This window comes from Liolophura sinensis, chromosome 13 (assembly GCF_032854445.1).
Source record: "Liolophura sinensis isolate JHLJ2023 chromosome 13, CUHK_Ljap_v2, whole genome shotgun sequence".
Classification (NCBI taxonomy): Eukaryota; Metazoa; Mollusca; class Polyplacophora; order Chitonida; family Chitonidae; genus Liolophura; species Liolophura sinensis.
In genome coordinates, this window is record NC_088307.1 from 19,776,279 (window position 1) to 19,798,739 (window position 22,461).

The 22,461-nt window shown below is 37.4% G+C and overlaps 2 protein-coding genes across 2 annotated transcripts; one reads left to right on the plus strand and one right to left on the minus strand.

The window, feature by feature from the left end:
• Positions 1 to 370: 370 nt before the first annotated feature.
• Positions 371 to 12,058, plus strand: LOC135480955 (tubulin polyglutamylase TTLL11-like). The gene is made up of 7 exons (XM_064760886.1): positions 371 to 840; positions 3,136 to 3,238; positions 4,361 to 5,061; positions 8,548 to 8,762; positions 9,967 to 10,527; positions 10,821 to 10,924; positions 11,586 to 12,058. Exons 1-7 carry the CDS (start codon positions 556 to 558, stop codon positions 11,906 to 11,908), a joined length of 2,292 nt encoding a protein of 763 aa, XP_064616956.1. The 5' UTR covers positions 371 to 555; the 3' UTR covers positions 11,909 to 12,058.
• Positions 12,059 to 16,680: 4,622 nt separating this feature from the next.
• On the minus strand, positions 16,681 to 22,381 carry LOC135480402 (uncharacterized). The gene is made up of 11 exons (XM_064760232.1): positions 22,314 to 22,381; positions 21,734 to 21,825; positions 20,970 to 21,170; positions 20,634 to 20,697; positions 20,176 to 20,240; positions 19,937 to 19,979; positions 19,675 to 19,754; positions 19,011 to 19,119; positions 18,586 to 18,692; positions 18,198 to 18,255; positions 16,681 to 17,774 (listed from the first exon to the last, which is right to left on the minus strand). The coding sequence occupies exons 2-11, from the start codon at positions 21,809 to 21,811 to the stop codon at positions 17,668 to 17,670; spliced, it is 912 nt and encodes a 303-aa protein (XP_064616302.1). The 5' UTR covers positions 21,812 to 21,825; positions 22,314 to 22,381; the 3' UTR covers positions 16,681 to 17,667.
• Positions 22,382 to 22,461: the final 80 nt, after the last annotated feature.

The window sequence follows — 22,461 nt, forward strand, 5'->3', positions numbered from 1 at the left end:
TGGCTTCGCAGTAAAGTGCAAAAATGCATAAAATATTTGTGCAATTTATGGCCCCCTATTAAAAAATTCATAGCCTGACAGATGGTAGGTCTTGTGACAAAAGAACTGTCGATCTATAGCCTGCCACCATATGTGCATTGTTTATTCCTCCGAAGCAAAGGCAAAATCCCATGGGATGTCAACGTCAAATTAACGTCACATTTATTATTCAGTTAGGTTCAAGGTGCTCGTACCCCCTTCGCGCGCCTCAATTGACGCCAGTCCAATAAGCCTGTGGTGATGTGTTTGGATCTGTTTCCCGCGACGCTATCGGTTGTCACGCGGAAACAAACATGGCGGAATTGAAATCGACACCTAAGAATGACGAAGATTGACAGCCGCGCCGAAGACAACTGACAACTGACAACTTGGGTGACTGGTGTTGTAGGAATTGACACTGATAAACGAAAGCGACAGTGACGGATTTTGACAGATTTCAAGTAAACAATTTGGCCCAGACTCGAAATGAAGGATTTATATTTAAAAGAATTCCGATCCAAAGAATGACAGCCAGACATGAGCTCGTCTGCCGTCGTTCAACGGTACGGAAGTACCGGCCAAGTGCAAAGTATAGATCCGTACAACGACAAAGGCCATGTCAGTATTTATCGCTCAGCGGAATTCCGACGGGAGATTCAGCAGAGGGAGCGGGAGGCCGCCCGGGCGAAGCGTGATCGACAGCAGGCGGCGAGGGGAGCAGCGAAGCCCGCTCCCCGCACGGTCATCACCGTTGACACGTCAAGGGCACGCTCCAACATTGACGTCGTGAGAATGTGTATCCGAGAGCTACGCTGGCGAGAGGTACTTTGGCTTCGTATGTTCATTTTACTTCCATTTCTGTCCTTGCAACATTTCATTTGGATTTTTTTTACGAATTACCACATTTTTTCTACATATAGCATCTATAAGCGTTCAAGACAATTAAAAAAGGAAGTTTTGTATATATGGTCCTAAGCTTTAAAAACGAATAACAGTTCTTATTCAGTATCTTATGTAAATTTAGATAAACAGTTTGTCAGTAACACTGAGATATCTGGTGAATGAAATAATATATGGTGTGGCTGTATTACCAGCCAGTATACGTTGTATACTGGCTAGCCTCATTTTGAGGTCAACAGTATACTGGCCAATGATTTAAGTCAAAGTCCTAGCTTTTATCAGTCAGAATGCAAGGAAACTGAATACCAGTTAAGTTTGAATACAAATTTCAAGATGAACTTGAATTTGTGTGCAGTGTCATGCAGAGCAAGCACTTTGACAGCATTAACTTGCTCTGCCCCAAACAAAAACAGGAGTGAGTGAGTGATTGCTTGGGGGTTAACGTCGTACTCAACAATTTTTCAGTCATATGACGACGAAGGAATCCCTAGGGTGCATGTACGTGTAATGTGCCTCCTTGTTGCAGGACGGATTTCCACCACTCTTTTATTTAGTGCTGCTTCACTGAGACGACTTACCGAAGGCAAGTAAGGCGCCCCGCCCGAGCCATTATACTGATACGGGTCAACCAGTCGTTGCACTATCCCCTTCATGCTGAACGCCAAGCGAGGAAGTTACAACTTCCTCTTTTAAAGTCTTAGGTGTGACTCGATCAAGGATTGATCCTGGATCTACCGATCCTGAAAAAAAACAAGACACATACTTGTATATGTACACATACTGAATGAAAGACTTCAACACAAACTGGAACATCCGCAACATTTCTTTTTAATTGTATATATAGCGTAATTCTTTAACCCTTTCAACCATCACCGCAACCGATATTTTGAAACATTCTTATAGGTCTGTGGGGTGTAGAGAGAAGTAATTTGCACTGTTTTATGCAACAATTTTTAGCATCATTTTCGTAATAATTGTATGCAGAAATTTTTCTGAAAAATGTCACCTTTAGAGGTGGAAATGGTAGAAAATGTACAGTCGGCCAAATCCTCATTGTGGTCATTTTTATTGTGATTAACTGGTAGACTATAGTTTTCTCTTCAGCAGTTGGTCACTCACTTCTGTTGTATATATCAAGTTGATATATACAAAAAAAGAGTTGTAAAGTTGTAAAACATATATAAAAAGTTGTAAAGTTGATGGTGCTGTTTTGGTAATGTTATAGAGAGGATATGATATCAGTTTCAGTATTATGCTGTTTTTAACAATGACACCTGAAGAAATGGGTCACTGAGAAATAGTTACATCATCATTAACTCCTACGAAGCGTTCTTACGTACAGCGTTAACCTGAACTCAGAAATAATGCCTGCCCATTGGATAAGCAAAAAAATCTATGCATTACAATATATTATATTAAGTTTGTTTGAAATAAGTTAAAATATGTTACATAGATATTTACATTGTGGAGAAAGGATAAACGAAAAGTAAATAAATAAGAAAAGGTTGCAACATTGTTGTATATGTTGATATGGAACATTAATTTATTGGCCAATAATATTTATATCAGTTAAATTATGTATTGTATGCATGTGTCACATTATTGCTAGTATTCTGTACAGGTGTGTACATTGAATATTTAAACAGTTTTGTAATGTTCTAAATTAACCAAGTTAACCAAACATTATTCCCTCTTCAACATTCTCTACATGTATATGTGCCTATATTAATACTTTGTCAAACCAAAATATGTTCCTCTCTGGCGATATGTGGGAAGGTCTGGCAGCAACCTGTGGATGGTGGTGGGTATCCCTCGGGCTGTGCCCAGTTTCCTCCCACCATAATGCTGGCCACCGTCGTACAAGTGAAATATTCTTGAGCACGGCGTAAAACACCAATCAAATCAATCAATAAATAAATAAACCAAAATATGTTGGTTTCCTCTGCCTGCCTCAGGAATGAACCAAATGACCAATTGCATTGATCATTGACCATCCTGCATTATCTGTAGGCAGCACCATTTTTTATTGTTCAGCTTGGACCTGAGTGGCCATTATGCGTACTTTATTGAATTTTATGTTGATCTTGAGCTACATGTATTCAATCTCATTATCAGTAAGTTTTAACTTTGAGAATATCTTATTAGCTCTTTTCTTTTTTTCATGCTGTTGGGGAATAGGGTACTGGTAATATTTATTTGACCACTTTTGTCTTGCAGTATGCCATGGGACGTCGGGATTTGAAATGTGATGTCTTCTGGCATGGTGTGAATGTACAAGACTACAGCTCATACTATACGGGACAAATTAATAGGTTTCCTGGTGGGTATTGCCAAAAATAGATATAAATAAATAAATTTGGTCTGTAGCATCAAAAAAAAACATGTTTTTCGTCTGATACTCCCTGATTTATGTGCACACATGTATATAAACCTGTGGTACAGGTGTCTGTTGTTATCATTTTTTCCGTTCAACCACAAAACAGATTTCTCATTTTTAGAGGTGGGATTTGGGGGGGTGGGGTGATGGGGGGGGAGCGTAGGGGATGGGTGGTTAAAGATTGTCTTACATTATACGCATTCATGCATTATATGGTTGACCTTGCCTTGAAAAGTTTTAGTAATAGAGAATAATTTTTCTTTCACTCTGTTAAATATGATGAATATTGGTTACATTTTATGAGGGGCCTCCGTGGCTCAGATGGTTAGCGCACTAGCGCAGCGGTTGATGTGAGTTCAAGTCCAGCTCATGCTGGCCTCCTCTAAGGCCATACTTGGAAGGTCTGCCTGCAACGTGCGGATGGTCGTGGGTTTCCACGGGCTCTGCCTGGTTTCCTCCCACCATAATGCTGGCCGCCGTCGTATAAGTGAAATACTCTTGAGTACCATGTAAAACACCAGTCAAATAAATAAATAAATAAATTTTATGATAATAGGAGTGGATTATGACGTTGTGGCCGGGTGGTTAATCAGGTGCTTGTGTTGAAAAATTGATTGCTGGGTCACATGGGAATTGGGTTTGATCCCATTGTTGGCATTGGGCAGGGAATTGGTGGTGATGAGCAGTTGAAAGTGCTTTTGTGTGGTCTTACATGGAGTTCACTGAAAACCAACAGAATGATATACTTGTATATGACACACAGAATTAAAGTACGTCTGTACATTTTAACAAAGGCTACAACCACACCAGTAATATACTGGCAGTTATCATTTTATCACCGTGAAAAATTTTTCAGTATGGCAATAAGCAACAGTAACAAAAAAGAGATAAATAAATAAATGATGTTAACAAAGTATTTTCCACGTTTTAGATCTTGCATTCTCCTCAGATGAGCAGAACATGTTTTCTCACTGTTATTTAAGCGTATACATATGCTAGAACTTGCGAAATTATATATGTATCTTTATCTTTCATTCTGTTTTCTTTGGACTTATTGAAATTTAGGCATGGGAGAAATTCTTGCCAAGATCAATCTGTTCCGGACTTTGGATTTGATGAAAAGAATATTCCCGAATGAGTATGATTTTTACCCGAAAACATGGCTGCTCCCTCACCAGTATCAAGAATTCTGCGCAGAAGTTACGGGTAATTCCTCGGGGAAGCGGAAGATGAAAAAGACTTATATCGTGAAGCCGAGCGAAGGATCTCAAGGAGATGGAATATACCTGCTGAAGGATCCTCAGGAGTACTGTCTCCATGGCAACCGGTCACATGTGGTGCAGGAGTACCTGAGTGATCCTATGCTGTTGGAAAAATTCAAATTCGATTTGAGAATTTACGTGACGTTGAAAAGCCTGGACCCATTAGAGTTTTACATCGCCAAAGAGGGAATGGTTCGTTTCTGCACGGTTGCATACCAGCGCCCTACGTACAAAAACATGCAGGAGTCGTACATGCACCTGACAAACTATTCGCTGAATAAACACAGCACAACGTACAATTCCTCGGAGCGAGAAGATGAGGGCAGCAAGCGGACTCTCTCCAGCGTCTTAAACAAAATGGCGAGTTTGGGCATGGACTCGTCAACACTGTTTGAAGCCATTGAGCGTCTGGTCAGTAAGACAATTGTGGCGATAACGCCGGAGTTGCGCGTTGCGTACCAAGCGCACATCCCAGCTGGGAAACCTGGCCCATCATGCTTCCAGGTAAGTCTGACTGGGGCTTAATCCAGCCATTCTTAAAACACTCTTTTGTTGGGCAATATCCCATCCTATTGGGTGAGTGAGCGAGTGCTTGGGCTTAAACGTCGTACTAAACAATTTTTCAGTCACACGCCGACAAAGGAATCCTTAGAGTGCATGCAATGTGCCTCCTTGTTGCAGGGCGGATTTCCACCACTCTTTTATCCAGTGCTGCTTCCGAAGGCAAGTAATCTGCCCCACCCAAGCCATTATACTGATACGGGTCAACCAGTCGTTGCACTTTATGCTGAATGCCAAGTGAGGAAGTTACAACTTCCTCTTTTAAGGTCTTAGGTGTGACTTTAAAGTGTGACTTGACCCAGGATTGACCCTGGACCTACCGCTCCCGAAGCGGACGCTCTACCAACTGTGTTATCAGGGCTGGTCCCCATCCTATGAAGAAAAATTAAGTGTATCTAAGTTGATATTTGGAAATTGATTTTTTATTCTGGCCATGCCGACATCAATTTATATTTTTGTTCCATCAGCAGAATGAATCTTTTTTTTTTTTCAAAGCCTGGACCCATTAGAGTTTTACATCGCCAAAAGGTCTTGGAAGGTCTGCCTGCAACGTGCGGATGGTCGTGGGTTTCCACGGGCTCTGCCTGGTTTCCTCCCACCATAATGCTGGCCGCCGTCGTATAAGTGAAATATTCTTGAGTACCGTGTAAAACACCAGTCAAATAAATAAATAAATAAATTTTATGATAATAGGAGTGGATTATGACGTTGTGGCCGGGTGGTTAATCAGGTGCTTGTGTTGAAAAATTGATTGCTGGGTCACATGGGAATTGGGTTTGATCCTTTTTTGACTTTCAAAAAAAAAAAAACAAAATCATCTAATTTATTGGAAAATGTTAAAGTATGAAAAACTGGAAAATAATCTTGACCTCTATCTCAAAAACATCTTGATCAGAAAAAACAAAACGGGTGCATTTTAAATATTTTCTTTTCAGGTTTTGATTTTTTGGTGTCGACCCGTAAAACAAAAGATAAATCTGATGTTGCTGCCTAATGGTAGAGATTTTCAGAAAATTAACACTGAGAAAAAAATATCAGAAGATCTTCCACCAAGATTGTAATAAAAACTATTTGACATCTCAATTTTACAGGCAACCAAGCACATTTTTAATGATAGACTTAACTTAAATAATTTATAAATCAAAAGGACACCAGAGATTTGGAATTGTATGATAAAAAAGCACAATTTTGGTAGTCGTTGTTTATAGACCCATATGACATAAGTCAGATAAAGCATTATTATGAAAATCTTGCACAAAAATATTTTTGAGCTATTTTAAACGTAAACGTAAACTTTGAACCCAGACCGGTATTGTCGCAGAATCATTTTCAGTGTCAGTTTAAGTATAATAGCCACAAAATCCAATACATCACGCGGGAACAAAAAGGAGAGGCAATAAATTCTAGAGTCTCAGTTGCCATGTATGCAGACAGAGTGACAGGAGTGCTTTCTAAGTGAGGGCAGTAGTAATGGATTAATTATTCATCGGGAATTGTCTGCACGAAGCAACCCTACACCAACTCAATAATTTAGCACGTTTATTTCCTGATTACGCCTTGTCACGAAACCACAGGTGCTGGTGATCGGTGGTGCACTGTTAGTGCAATTAAGAGGGGAGCCAGTTTTGCGTAATTGAACTCCACAACTGGGTTACAGATGACACTAAGAAAGCAATGGATACCTGTACAGGACAAAGTATTTAGGCTGTTTTCTTCATGTTAATTTCAGTACTCTTCAAGTGACACATTTCACTTGATTTGATTTGAATCATCCACTTTATAGGGTCCCTTAAAAGCTTTTTTGAAATGTTCGATCAGTATATTTGTCTTAAAAATTTGTTCGAAAAAATTGCCATGTTTTTAGAGGCAAACAAAAGTCAGAACACTAGTATTACATTTGATGATGAATCTGGTAGTGTTCCACCACAGTATCATCAAAATGTTCAAACAATTAATTCACCTCAAAACACCTATCTAAGATCAACCAAACTCCCAGAATCAGGCAAAATGAGCAAGTTGATCATGGACGAAATTTTATGTCAAATACAACTGTACTGTAAATATAATTAAATTTCCTTTCAGATAAACAAATTAAAGTGTCACTTTCCTGTTAATGTCTTCAAGTGCTTTCTAAAAGCCCTGGGCATTCTGAAAGCCCTGGGCATTCTAAAGGCCCTGTGCATTCTGAAAGAAATGTGCATTCTAAAAGAAATGTGCATTCTAAAAGCCCTGTGCATTCTTAAAGAAATGTGCATTCTAAAAGCCCTGTGCATTCTTAAAGAAATGTGCATTCTAAAAGCCCTGTGCATTCTTAAAGAAATGTGCATTCTAAAAGAAATGTGCATTCTAAAAGAAATGTGCATTCTAAAAGCCCTGTGCATATTTACAGGCCATTATTTAGGTGAAATACAGTATGATTGTTGCATAAAGCTCTTTTCAGAATTTTCACAATATATTTTCTTTTGTAATTTACTGAAGACATTTAATGTTTTATAATAGTTTTCGGTCCATTTTGTTTTTATTGGCCAATATACCGGTTTTGTACCGGTTTTGAGTTTTTACATGTAAGTGCTCAAGTTCATATTATTAAATACTAGTACTGAATTGATATAGTGATATTGAATAAACAAATGTTTTAATATTTTCTTCTTGTCACCTGATGAGACAGAAAGCACAGCATAAACTGTTTAAAAGTTGTGTTGAGTTATTACCTAATGAAGTCCAGTACAACTATATTATGTATTTCTTTGAGATTTTACCAGCCCAGATAGCACAGTTGGTAGAGCGTCCGCTTTGGGACCGGTAGATCCAGGATCAATCCTTGATCGAGTCACACCTAAGACTTTAAAAGAGGAAGTTGTAAATTCCTTGCTTGGTGTTCAGCATGAAAGGGATAGTGCAACGACTGGTTGACCCGTATCAGTATAATGGCTCGGGCGGGGCAGCTTACTTGCCTTTGGTAAGTTGTCTCAGTGAAGCGGCACTAGATAAAAGAGCGGTGGAAACCATCCTGCTACAAGGAGGCACATTACGCGTACATGCACCCTAAGGATTCCTTCGTCGTCATGTGACTGAAAAATTGTTGAGTACAACGTTAAACCCCAAGCACTCACTCACTCACTCACTTTGAGATTTTATGGAAGATCCCTTTTTGACCATCAAAGGAAGAAAGTTTATGACCACTTGACGGCTAATGTGGTGTGCACATCTGTACATCACACACAGGAAAGTTTGTCATTAACTTGCCAAAGGTGGGTGGTTTATCTAGGGCACTCAGTTTTTTCGCACCCATAAAACTGACTGCCATCTTAAAAAGTGAAATGTTCTTGAGACTGGTGTTAAACTGCAAATAAATCAATAAATAAATAAATAAAACATGGCACTAATCACATAAATCAATAAGGAAATGAACTAGGTTTTTTTCTTCAGATTCTGGGCTTTGACATCTTGCTGATGCGTGACCTTAAGCCCATGCTCCTGGAAGTCAACTCTTGCCCTAGTTTACGGACAGTTTGTGAACAGGAAGTTGGCCCAGGGGTTGTGACCTACTTACCATGCCTTAAAGACGAAGAAATCAAGCGCCCGATTGTCCGAGATACCCTGTTACTGGTCGCCCCCAAGGAGAAGCTCGAAGTCTTGAAAAAGTTTGTTTCTTATCCATGTTTTTTTGTTCTTTTATTTTTTTTTAAACTTATACTTTTTACTGGCAATCTCTACATGCACTTGTCAGTCTTTGGGGTGAATTGATTTTTTTTTTGCAATACATGCTTGCACAAATACGTATTTTTTGTGACAGTAGTGATGATGAATGAAGACACCATGATTACATAATTAATAGGTGTCTGGATAATATTAAATGACACTCAAAATGGTGTCCTCATCATGACACTAGAACACCAGAACATCTTTAAATATTAGGACATGCTTTTTCCTGTGGACATTTTTGTTGTATCTTTAAATTTGGCCAGACTGTGCAGGTGAAAATATTTGGGAAATTCGTCATTTACTTGCCAAAGGGGTGTGGTTTAAGAAGGATTTTAGTTCACCCAACATTGAGTTTGTTCCCAGTGACAAATTTTTTGCTTGATTCTGATTGAATCATTTACATTTACCTTCGAGTGTTTTTTTTTTTTTCGTGAAGTTTGATTAATTTCTTGTCTAAAAACTTAATGTTAGCATCAATAGTATTATTTTAAGGCTTTTATGAGTTTCATTTAAAAAAGTCAACGTTATCCGCCAAACTTCAGGTGAAATACGATTATTATAGTCATTTGTTCCCTCCTTCCTTAAAACTGCTTGAATTGCCTTGACTACCTGGAGTTTGGTGTTGGGCATCAACCATTTACATTGAGATGAATAAGGAAATAAATTTTTTGTGAACATTTTGCCAAAATATATCATAGGAAGCAATAAGCCAAGTGTAAAATGACACCCAGCAGGGGTTCTCATCACCAGCGTCTATGATGCGATATTAGAAACCATGAACAATCAGGCTGATAATTCTTCTTTTCCCTTAAGGTTACATCCAACATTTCCCCTGGGCCTTGCCCCGTTTCCTCGTACGTCTAATGATGGCAGCTGTCGTATAAGTGAAATATTCTTGGGTACTGCGTGTAACACCAATCAAATAAATAAATCAATAATCTCCTTAATTTGCTATTCCAGTTTTGACAGTTGTGACTCTATCTGTGTATTTACACTCCTGCATGTCTGATTTATGTCACTGAAACTGAGACATTTGTAGAAAACATGTCAATTTAGTCGAGTTATTCATGTTATTTAATTTATGTTACTTTGTCATGGTCATATCGTAAGGTATTTACAGGTTCTTCATTTTATGTTTTATAGGGAACGTAAAGAGCGTCGTAAGGTTAGGCGACGGTTCCGTTCCAGAGGAAGCAATGTTAACCGACAAAGCAACGGAAACTGTGAGAACGCTAGCATTGACAAAGATAATGAGGACACAGTTGTGGATGAAAACATGAAGGAGCCGACACAAGCAACCAGCATCAATGTCATCTCTGAGGCTGATAATGCCTCTGAGAGTGATCGCGCAAAAAGCGTTTTTGACCATGTAGAAAAGCGCCCAGCTTCCACGCCCATTGCGCTGTTTCGATATCAAGATGAAGACGGCGAAGGCGATCACACTGATGCAGATGCTGAGGTTGCACTGAGTTCAAAACCCTGTGCAAGATTTGATGAGGATGAAAGCGATGGCGGCTCTTATGCAAGTGACTCTGAAAATGAAACTGAAGAAGAGAGTTGTTTGAAACAACTTTATCCTGCGGTGTATCAGGCAGAGTATGAGCGTCTCCGAATATTTGAGAAAGTTGCACATATTTTTATGAGCTCCCTTGGCATCAGAGGCTCGTGGCGAATCGGGCTCACTGGGTTCAGGATGTTCACAAGGTACAACATTAAAAAAAAAGTTTAATAAAACTTTGTTAAAGTGGGGAATGAAACATTTTTATAAATATTTTGTCTAGGTATAAGCTCTTATTGCTTATATTGCATGACATTTGTGAATAAATTCTTCAAGCTTTCTTCATACTGCTATTGCCACAACTTACAACACAAACTTTTAACTGTGGAAAAAAAAATCTAAAAAAAAAAGTCTAAATGTTTTTACTGATGGGTTAATTGTTCTTCTTTTAGGTTCTCTTTCCCTTAAAATGAAAAATGTTTGCTCTTCTTTTCTCCAGGAAGTGTCGTCTTGGTAGGAGGAAGCTTACTAGTGCGGCCATTGACATCCTGTACATCGATTTCCAGAAGAAGTGGGATTACATGAACCCGGACAGGACATCAGGTGCGATGTGACTGATGTGACTGATGTGACTGATGTAGAATATATTTACATCGTATTTATCCATTTCATTGTTCTTTAATACCATAGTCAAGAAAATGTACGATAACTGTCACTTATATGGTTGGATGAACCATAGTGTCCTGAGTGTTTGGAAAAGTAGATCGATTAAGGTCAAATTATGTATGAGTTAAGGCATGTGTGGGAAGGTGTGCCAGACACCTGCGGATGGTCATGGGTTTCCCCCGGGCACTGCACGTATTCCTCCCACAATAATGCTGGCCGCAGTCGTATAAGTGAAATATTCTTGAGTATGACGTAAAACACCAATCAAATAAATAAATAAATAAGTAAATATGAGTTAGGCTTTAGCACTGATGACATACAGATACATACATACAGTAGACCGCAAGTGGTCTTCAAAGAGTGTATATATATGGACTGCAGGAATGGCAAAAAAAATTCCCCAACATTTTATGTGATTGGAAAGAATTTAAAAACAGTAAAATCATAAATACATTTTTTTTGTTTTAAATTTTATTTATTTGCATTTTTTTTAGTGTCAGTTTAGTCACTGAACACAAGATGAAATTGGTAATGTGAATGTTTCAAAGTTGTTTCTCTTTTTTTTGTGTTATTCTTTTTTTTTTTTTTTTTTTTGAAGGATTGTGCTACCAGGGATTTGTTGATGCCTTTCTGGAAATCGCCCGGCGAAAATTTTATTCTGTGGATATGGTTGAGATGCTGGAAAACCTGGTTGATTATTGTGAAGCAAACATGGTTCACAATTCCCACAGCGCCCCCTATGTCAACAGGAGGTTGCTAGGGCGACGTGGTAAGAATCTTCCGCTACGACTATCCTACGACGACTCGCTTTTAACAGACGTGGACAGTATGCACATCTCTGTTTCTTCAACAAAAAATCAGCGATACAAATCGACCGGAGTGTACGGATCAACAAGAACGCTGTACGAACCAAAAGAGTGAAATGAATCATACAGCCAAAAAGTTAGATTGTCTAAACAGTAATTGTGTGTAATTGATCTAGTAAATTTTTGATCAAAATTTGATCATCTTTGAGACCTGAACTGAATTCAGATTTCCCGGGTTTCCTTTTTGCAAAGATTTATAGAAATCTTAAGAAGTAATAAAAATCATATGCAAATATGGAAGAGTTTAATTATCACTTTGACCAATCATATGGGAACATACCCTAAATTGAATATATAACCATTAGAGTTTTATAAGTCCTAGTTTCTTTGGTTTTTATCATTTTTTTGACATGATGTTTTCCATTTTAATTGCTAACAATTAGAAAATATTTTAATGTTCATGGGAGCATGCTGTGGCTGAATGGTTAAGGTACTTGTAATGTGGTCACAAGGACACATGAACTGTGGGTTCAAACCTGGTCTTGGATTGGAAATTTTTACACGTCCTTTGTCTCTGTCTTACCTTCACTGAAGACTGAAGACCAATATGGTGTGAGTGTCCATACGTCAAATGTGGGACAGCTCATCAGTGATGTACCAAAGGTCTGTGGTTTTCTCCATCCGTAAAAACTGACATCATGATGTTTAACAAGAATCGGTTGAAAAAAAATCCTGTTTCACTGTTTTTGTTGAAGCGTCCTAATGCACTTGAAGTAACTTAATTATACTGTTAATTATTATTTTACTTCTTTACAACATTTGTGAATCAATCTGTTTCGATCTGTATTGTGTTGTGTTGTCAATGAGCTGAACTCCAGCTTTCTGCAACCTTTGAACTGTGCTTTTGCTCAGTTCAAATTTTTGATGCTTCCAACAATGGCTTATTACATGTGCATATTTATAAATGTAATTTGAAGGCTGTGTAATGTATATTACATATTTATTACATCTTTAACCAGCATATACAGTGTAATAATAAATACATGTAGTGTAGTATTTATACCTTTCATTTGTTTCCTTTTTGCCATTCTTGATGCTATATTTTTGAGTACAACATAAAACACCAATTAAATAAATAAATTAGAAAAAAAAAATCTTGCAGTTTTACATTGTGTAGCCAGTTTGACTTTATAGCAATATATAATGCTCTAACCTGTTTCATTAAACTCAGTGCATGAAGACAACCAACATTTATCTTAAAAGTTACTTAAATTTTCATGTTTTGCTGGGAAATTCTTTTATCGCAGTCCTGGATTTGTTTCAAGGTTAGGTCCAGTGTAATTTAACATGAAGGTTCTGATCTATATAATTATTAAAGCCAGAAATTTCTTCGCTAAGTTAAGGTGATTGCGTTAAAATTTGAATCGTCATTAAAACAATTTTTTTTTTTGAATCCTTGGGGTTTACTTTTGAAATGCCTAAAAAATTGAGAAAAAGTTTTTTTTCAACTGCAAGTTATTTGCAGTTAAGTTAGTAGTTAAGACCAGTTAATGTAATTCATTTTGAACTTCTAGCGCCCATAAATGAATAGCGAATTTTCTTCCTTACATTTTGACATTTTGGAATCTGTTGCCCGAGTGGATATCTTGCAGTCACATGACCAGTTTCTAAAGGGTATCAAGATGTGTTAGTTTTGATTCACAACTTGTGTTACTTTCTGCAGTGTTGATACCAGTATTCACGCGCTTGGCATTATATTCATGAATAAAACTGTGATATTCAAGTTGAATAATGAATAAAACAGCTCGCTATCCTTGTGATATTTTACACATTATATACTTGTAGATATTGTGAAATACATTTTATGTGCCTTAATATATGTGAGTCATATTATTACTGTCAGAAAATTTATAACTTACAGTTGGAGCAAGAAAACTTCTTATATATATATTTTTTGTTTTGTTTGTTTTGTTTTTTTTGTCACAGCTGTTTTAAATAGCATACATGCAAGCAGTGGTACAAACTTACACGAGGAAATAAATGGTTAATATGTTGATAGCTGATATATCGTCCTTTTTGAGCATTAAATGCAATATGGCGATATTTAGCATTAAAAAATCAAGGAGATTAAATGACCTAAAATTTCAAATATGACTAAATTGCATATTTTAGCGGATTCTGATGCAGTAATTTGTTTGGATCATAGAAAGGTGTTGGGAAGTTTGCTTGGACGGTAGAATGAAATCCTTCTGGAGAAATGCAATTTTCAGCATCAAAAATAATATTTTATGACATTCTTGTGCATCTTAAAAGTACACCTTTTTGTGCTGAAAATTTTAGTTGTTTTGCCATATTTTAAATTCAAATACTTATTCCAAAATGAACCCTTTTTTCAAGGACTTTCAAGAACAAAATTCAAGTAGTTTCAAGGACTTTCATGAACCAATGGGAACCCTATTAATGAATATGCATGGTTTAAGGGTACATTGTATGTTGTATAATCAGTGTCATTATTGTCATCACGAAGCCAAAATGTAGAATTTGATGTATGCCATAGAGATTTGTACAAAGAACTCCTCCATACGTTTATATAAAGTACTTTCTGTGTTTTCCAGTGAAACAACTGTACTTTAAATAAAGTACAACTGTACTTTAAATATTTAATTTCCAGATGCGCTATTCCTAAAAGTAGGGGAAATAGTCAATACAAGTATTTATTTGATATATTTTTTTTAATTTGATATTTTTTCTTTATTTGATATCTTTTTTTATCACCAAAACTGAGACATCTTATAAAGAAAATGTAATATACTGTAATACTTCAACCTTTTCGCATGTTTGCATGGTGTTCATTCAAGCATATTAGAAGGCCTTATTCTGATTCTGATTTTTTATTTTTACCCAGTACTATTTCACTTATACGACGGTGGCCAGCATTATGTTGGGAGGAAACCGGGCAGAGCCTGGGGAAAACCCACCACCTCCCGCAGGTTGCTGGCAGACAGTCATTATTCTGTGTTGACCAATAAAATTATACTTTTTGTAAAGCCCCACAAATGACCAATCCAACCAATGTAGTTTTTTCTGCAAAATCTAATTAAAAATGGGCATAATTTGCACTGAAAGTTTGCTAGGTGATCAATCAGTGTAGTGCTTTAGTGGTTAAATCAGCTCAGTCTATTTTTTTTTCTTTTTTACTGTAATGGCTGTCTTTTTTCCTTTCATTGAAATGATGGGCAGTACTAGTATTTATTTGTGGCTTATATTACACAAATACTGTTATTCAGTAGGCATGAATGTGTACAATTTTGTCAAGATTTTATATACTGTGATAATTTCTATTGCCATTTTAATACCAATGTCTGAGGCTAACTTGTGATAACATCTTTTCTGCTATACAATTTTTGGGGTAGAAAGTCTGTTTTTTTTTTTTTTTACAGAAGTGCCAACTATTGACCTTCACATAGGTGTTCAAGACTGAGATATTGTTTCTATTTCAATTCATCGACTGTAACTTTTTGAAAAAAAAATTGACTTTTGCGTATTTTTTCAATAACATAATAAAAGTCTGCCTTGGGTATAATTTTTTTTCATTTTTCAAAGCCATTTGCTTTTTTGTATTGTAAAGGTTTACAGAAAGCTTGTCTATTTCATGTCTTGTGTCTCTATACAGAGCCTGTTATTCGTTTTATGTTTAAGTTTACATGTTGAACTGTACTTTCCCTGATCAAAATATATCAGCTCTTGTTGCTATTGACAAAAAATATTGTGGTCATTCAGTTCAACATTAACAGCATACCCACCGATAAGGGGCAGTTCCAGGGTTCAATCCCTGCTGGAGTCATAACTTAGACAATAAAATTTGAAGTTTTGACACCTGTACTTCACTGGCTTACATGACATTTAGTATCAGGCAAATGGCGATCAGCATTAACAGTGTCACCATAACACTGCAGGATGTCATGTCTGGTGTCAGCATAACATGGTAGATTTGATATGTGGTGTCAGTATAATACTATGGAGTGTGAAGTCTGGGATCAGCACAACACTGTGCCGTGTTATGCCTGGTGTCAGTATAGCATTGTGGGGTGTCATGTCTGGTGTCAGTATAACACTGAGTGGGCGGAGCATCATGTGTGCCGTCAGTATATCACTGTGACTGTGTGGGACATCATGTCTGGTATCAATATAACACTGTGGCTGGGTGAGGCATCATGTCTGGTGTCAGTATAACACTGTGACTGGGCCTGGTGTCGATACAACACTGTAACTGGGTGAGGTATCTTGTCTGGTGTGTATATAACACAAACTGGGTGGGACATCATATCTGGTGTCAGTATACCACTGTAACTGGGTTTGACATGTCTGGTGTCTGTATTACACTCTGACTGGGTGGGACATCTTGTCCGGTGTTACCATAACACGGTAGCTAGGTGGGGCATCATGTCTGGTGTTCGTCTTGGATATCCTGTACACTGCTGGTCCATGGATCGTTAGATTTGTTGAACTAGGATGTTCTTCTAAAGAATCGTAACAAATAACACTGGCAACCGAGCGTATCAGAAAGCCAGAAACTTTCCGACATACCTCAGTCCCATTGACAATCAAACTAGATCAGTCCCTGTATACCAGAGAGCATTCCCCCCTTGGTTTATGCTGGATTGTTGTTTCTATTTATTTATTTATTTTTCAGCCAATCACGTAACAGCTTGGACACATGTGAGCCAATCAGGCATGTCGGGTAAGAAATTCCAATGCAACCAATCGGGACAGGTTGTTCTCCTTGAAGGATGCCTACTCCTCTCACCTTTACATCCCAAAACACCATTTAATTATTGTCTTACACCTGAGTAAATATAACAATGAAAAATTTGAACAAACACTGTATTGAGGATAAATAAATATATATATTGGTAAAATTCATATGAAAATGTATACATTTTTGTACATTTATAAACAATTAAAAATGTATAAATCTTTCAGAAAACAAATCACATTTGGCACATTTAATAATAGTATAAGAACTTCTTCAAGTCTTCAAGATCAGACCATTTTGTAAAGTGGTAAATATATTAAAGTACAGGTGTAAATATATTTACTGTACTCTAGACAAAAAGATCAGTAGAAAATTGATGATTAAAATTGCCTCCCAGAACTTTGTTCCTTTCAAATAATTCTTCCATGCAGCTCAATTTTGATTAGTTTGACTTACAACTAAATTTAGTATTCCTGTTCTCAGATGCCTCATTCTTTGTCCTGTCGGCAGTTCCTCCTCACCATTCAGGGTCCCACTTGCACCCATCTCACCGTTCCTTATTTCCCGCTGACACACCTGTATACCCAGGTACTTATTCCCAATGAGCTGGTGAGCTGCATGTATGACCTGAATGTGAGAGTGGTCCCCATACACTTCCCCAGGGGTTTACGGGCAACCCAATGCCGCGCCAGGGACCCCCAAGGCACCTCTCACTCACACACTCTGGGTTTACGGGTAAATCAATGCCCCGCCAGTGACCCTCCATCCACACACCCACTCCACCATCCTCACATGTCAGCACAAACAAAAACCCAACAGATCAGTGGATCTAAGGAACTAAGTATAGAGAATGGCCAATCAGGAAAATGGATCGATTGCTGAGACTTTGGTACTGCTGAACTTAAAAGTCAGCAACAATCGAACAGGGGAGGGAACTGAGGTCACAGGGAACAGGAAAAGGAAATTTGAGTCCAAAATCAGGACTTGAATTGTGAGCCGAAAGTTTGAAGATAAACATGCCAATATTTAAGCCTGCGAGCTGACAACAGGGACAGAACTGGGAGACAGCTTTAGTTTAGATTTCAGTGCAGTGGATATTTCAAAGGCTATGGGTTGAATTAATGTTCTTGGCTAGGTGAAGCTGCGCAGCCAAAAAGTCGCCTCATGAAGGACCCCAGCTTCTTCTTGAACGAGCGTTTCTTTGGCTCAATGACAATGGGGGTATCTGCAATCGATAAAAATTAACATTAGTCATCTGATATTCTCATTGATGAAATACATCTAATAATATCTGGACCATCATTGTTGCTGATTGGCTGGAGTAAGACAGAAGGTAACTACAGGTTACATCCAAGTTCATCTTAATTTTAGGCATCCCATCAAGCTGCATGCTACAACCCAGGAAAACCTCTCTCCACTGTTAATGGATCAGTGTCAATTTTGTTTCCCTGCAAAGGCATTCCACTGGGTGTAAAAATCAACAACAAGACAAACTTCACAAAAACTGTTAAGCTGTGCTGGATGAATCAATCAGAATCAAACAAAATGTGTGACTCCTCTGATCTATACTCAAGTGAATTTTAATCCTGTGAACCAACCAAGACAGCCTGAGGCTCTGCGTGATCTGCGGGACATTCAGTTTATTTACCTGGTACTTTTGGCTGTTCCTCGATAAGCACAGGCAGTGATTCATGTTTTTCTTCAGTCTGAAATTGTAAAGTAAGTATGTAAGTAAGTATTCCACAACACAATTATAAAGTCGGGTGCTGCACATATACTTCACCTATGTATCCTCAAAAAAAAAGAAGCAATATGTCTAAAATTCAAAGGCAAAAAGAAACTAGCAAAGGTAATTTACAGTCTATGATTATTATGAAGGGTATTCGTGAAATATTGACATGTACATATTGATAATTTAACATTTTTGCACCACCAAAATCTCCAGTGAGCTGCACCCCCTCCCCAGCTTCCATTTACCAATAAAAAAACAACCCTCATACCATTTTAACTACATCAAACCATGTAGGATATCCCACCTTAGTGACCACGTCCCCTCGGGCTCTACCTGTCTCCTTAGGCTTGTAGACAGGGATGCTCTGCGCTTTCTCAAAAATCTTGTTGAATAAAATTTCCACACAGTCAGCTGAAAACAAAATTGTCCAATAATTGTGAGCAGAAATCATATTATAAACAGGTTTCGTTTTGTTTGACAAGAAACAATTAGTGCGATTTAAATTTGTAGGTAAATGCATTGACATGGAAACATTTCCTTCCTTCTTAAATGTTGTTTCACTGTTGCTTCTGTGTGTTTTGCGTCAGTCATCATTGTCAGCCTGTCAGAAACACAGCCAACAAGTAAAACTAGGATAACCTTGACCAGACCTGACCTTGACTTACCACTGGGATCTGTTTAATGCTACTTGACATATCATCAACATGATAAATACTGAGCAATGCTCACCTTCCAATGGTGAGCTAGATCCAACGCAGAAGACGCTGTCGGGAAGGGGAGAGAACTGCGGTGTTCTCCAGACAGTGATGTCAGCTTTGGCGTGGCCTTTGACAGGCAACTGATAAGTAAAAAATAACAAAACTACATTCAGTTAATTATTTGTGCGATTAGATTATCAAAATCTCAAATTTACAAAATTTTTCCAAAATCAAGTAATATCAAACATACTACCCTTCTAATTTAAAAAAAAAACAAACAAAACAGATAGCATCAACCTTATAAACAATAACTAAACCTAGCTATTACAGAACAGCTCAACTTTGTATAGATTAGTATCAACTTTCTAAAAAATAGCTCAGCCTTCTAAAACTTAGCTCAACTTTCTCAAGAGGAGCTCAACCTAACAAAAAATAACCTCAACCTTACAAAGAATAGCCCAACTTTACAAAGAATACATTTTACTTTTAATACAAAGAACAGTTTAATTTTCAATGAATATCTAAACCTTCTAAAAGAACAGCTTAACCTTCCAAATAAAGAACTCAACCATTTTACTATCAACAAAACACACCTCTCTTTCGTTACTGGTTACAAAAAAAAAAAAAAAAACGTCCAGCATTTAAACTGACATGTTCTTTCAACGCTACTTAAGGATAGAAATTCTACCACTTACCGGTCTATCCATCCTGTCAAGGTAGTCCAATGACAGCCCAAGACCCCTGGCATGTCTGGAGTGAGGCCCAGTAGGATAACCTGTGGAATGGCACACACACATTTTCAGACAAAATAAATTTGAGAAAAAGAGTGAATGCAATTAAGACAAATTCAATTAACACTGTAGGGTACTTAAAATTTGATCCAAAATACATAATTTTGGATTTCAGTACAAAAAAGAAAGAAAAAAAATGAACATGAAATGTAGACTGTTTACTTACTTTGGGTCTGGGAAATGACTTTTGAAGATTTCTTCAGATTTGGCTGTTGAAAATAAAATAACATACAAGGTATTAAAACCAGATGAGAAATTTGCACATTTAATTACCATTCTATTAAATGATGATGATGATGAGTGGTGCTGAGTGATCTATTGAGTGTACACATTCTGATATCTGTTAATACATATGGAATAAATGTGCTCATAGATATACTTCTAGGACATATTTCATGGACATACCTTGGGGCGATGTTGCTGCCAATCCTCTGGCCACAAAGGCACAGGTGTAAATTTTACCTGGTAGACTGAAACAGACAATTACATCACAGATTTAAGAAAACACAGGTATTCAACACACGATTTTGATAAATATGTGTGAATGTTTTAATGTACTTGAAGATAAACCTAAGGGTTGTGATAAGATCAGAAAAGCTTGTATTATACAAAATGAAATATGTATTTACAGCTTAGGGCTTAAGCTACATACAATAGCTAAAGATTTGAAATCTGCACCTAAAATAAGCATCTATTTAATAGGTAAGCGAATGTATAATTGGTCTATATATAACAGCATGTATTAAAACAAACAGAAGATAATAAAACCCCATAAGTCTAGCTAAGTGTACATCACCCTAATTCGGTCTTGTTCACAACACCTGGAATTTTTTTTTCTCATTGATCTGTAATTGTTTACTCACCACATTTACTGTCTGTCGCCGTTCCCACCTGACGGAGTGTGAAAAACAATTCCTTGTGGAAGAGCTGCAGATTTGAGAAATAAACACATATAACAATAAATGGCTGTCATGGTTAATTTGATAACAAAAAGTAACGTCTTTTTCAACACAAAATTCTTCATTTATCTTCACCACTTTTCACAAGTATTTCTAGTTCCCTAGTAGGTTTCTTTATAGATACAAATAGATACTATACCTATACACTCTTGTAAAGTGATAAAAGATAAGGCTGATTTTACCTGTTCTGTAAACAAATATTTACATGATTTACAGACACTAATTTTAGGTGTAACATACCGGAGATTTTATTTCCATTGGCTGGCTTGGCGTAAACACGGATGTAGGCAGCACACCTTTAGGGTGGAAGACCCGTCCCCTCAGGGCCCAGCCCAGGCCAAAGCCCAGGCCATCCAGGCACTTCAGCCTGGGGCCACCAACCACAATCTCATAAACCTCTGAGGTGAGGTTCCCAGGGAACCAGTCCCCGTCGTCAGATGGCTGTAACAAGGAGCAGAACATACATGGAGAATCATGTTTTGGGCTTTGGTGATCATTTTCACAGTTTTATGCTGGTACAACAATTCTATCAATTTAATATACACCACTTATAAAAATACACATGAATTTTATAAAAAAAATAATCCTTTATTGAATTTAAAGTAGTTACATTGAAATATTTTTAACTTGATTTACACTGAACAAAATAGATACATTGATTTACATATAACATATATGCAATGTGCATAAGGTTACATAACCCACATACATTACCCACAGCAATATCAAGAGCCAGTTTACAATGTAGTTTTGTAAAATGTTTGACCTCCCAAACAGGTTAATTCAAGTATTCAAACAATTTTTTTCATTCACAGGCATAATTCTGATGCTCAGTCAGAATTAAAGGATCGTTTTGAGTTCCATTTCATAAAATGTCTTTACACACGGCCACAATGTCACCTTTAAAGTTTGGGATCAGAACCTTTATTTTTCCCCCTAAATATGGCCTTGTTACCAAAAACAAATAGTGGTATAAAAGGGATTTTATGTGTAGGCCAACTTACTGTAAACATAGCCATGGTGGGGACCTCTTCACTCCAACCCAGGTGACTCAGTCGGGGGTTCGCCTTCTTTTCTTCCATTTCAATCTTTATATCTGAAGATAACATCATGTCACTCGTCAAAACTCTTTTCTAATTTTACAAAGATGAAAGACTGACAACTAAAATTACATTACGCATCATTACAATTTACAAGACGCGCAAAAATCGGGTTCGATAAAAAACATTAATAGTTCCCTTTTTCGTTATACGAAGTCTTTTCCCGTAGACCAGAAAATTGTTTGATACAGGTACAAAATTATTCCCCTCCTTCCTGACATTATTACTTATGATGTACTTACCTGTGGTTATATCTTGTAGACCCAGCCTAATTTGCAAAACTTCTACATCCGCAAATCAACAGGCCCGACCCCATTTACCATTATTTCCAGACAACCAGTGCCTGCCTTCAAACTACAGAAACACCCTTCTAAGAGATCAAGAAGTGAGCCCTCACCCTAACCCTCCTTCTACCACAAATCTTCCCCATCCGTTGACACTTAATTATTTCCAAAATCTAAACGTAAAATGACAATAAACTTACAGTGTCTCTCGTAGTCGAGTGCAACAAAACTGTGTGTGATGACAAGATCTAACGTTGCTGTAGGCAATACAACCTTATGACATGCGCTTTAGAACGCATGACACGTCACACCATTGTCAACGTCACAAATTCAACTTCCTGTGTGACA

What these genes read in the sequence shown, in the direction of transcription:
- LOC135480955 (XM_064760886.1), top strand. Translation starts at nt 556, where the DNA reads ATGAGCTCGTCTGCCGTCGTTCAACGGTACGGAAGTACCGGCCAAGTG. An exon ending in GAGAGCTACGCTGGCGAGAG is followed by an intron (nt 841 to 3,135) that starts GTACTTTGGCTT and finishes TTTGTCTTGCAG; the next exon opens with TATGCCATGGGACGTCGGGA. An exon ending in AAGCTCGAAGTCTTGAAAAA is followed by an intron (nt 8,763 to 9,966) that starts GTTTGTTTCTTA and finishes TATGTTTTATAG; the next exon opens with GGAACGTAAAGAGCGTCGTA.
- LOC135480402 (XM_064760232.1), bottom strand. Translation starts at nt 21,811, where the DNA reads ATGGAAGAAAAGAAGGCGAACCCCCGACTGAGTCACCTGGGTTGGAGT. An exon ending in GGCGACAGACAGTAAATGTG is followed by an intron (nt 20,241 to 20,633) that starts GTGAGTAAACAA and finishes TGTCTGTTTCAG; the next exon opens with TCTACCAGGTAAAATTTACA. An exon ending in GAGGGGACGTGGTCACTAAG is followed by an intron (nt 18,256 to 18,585) that starts GTGGGATATCCT and finishes TTACAATTTCAG; the next exon opens with ACTGAAGAAAAACATGAATC.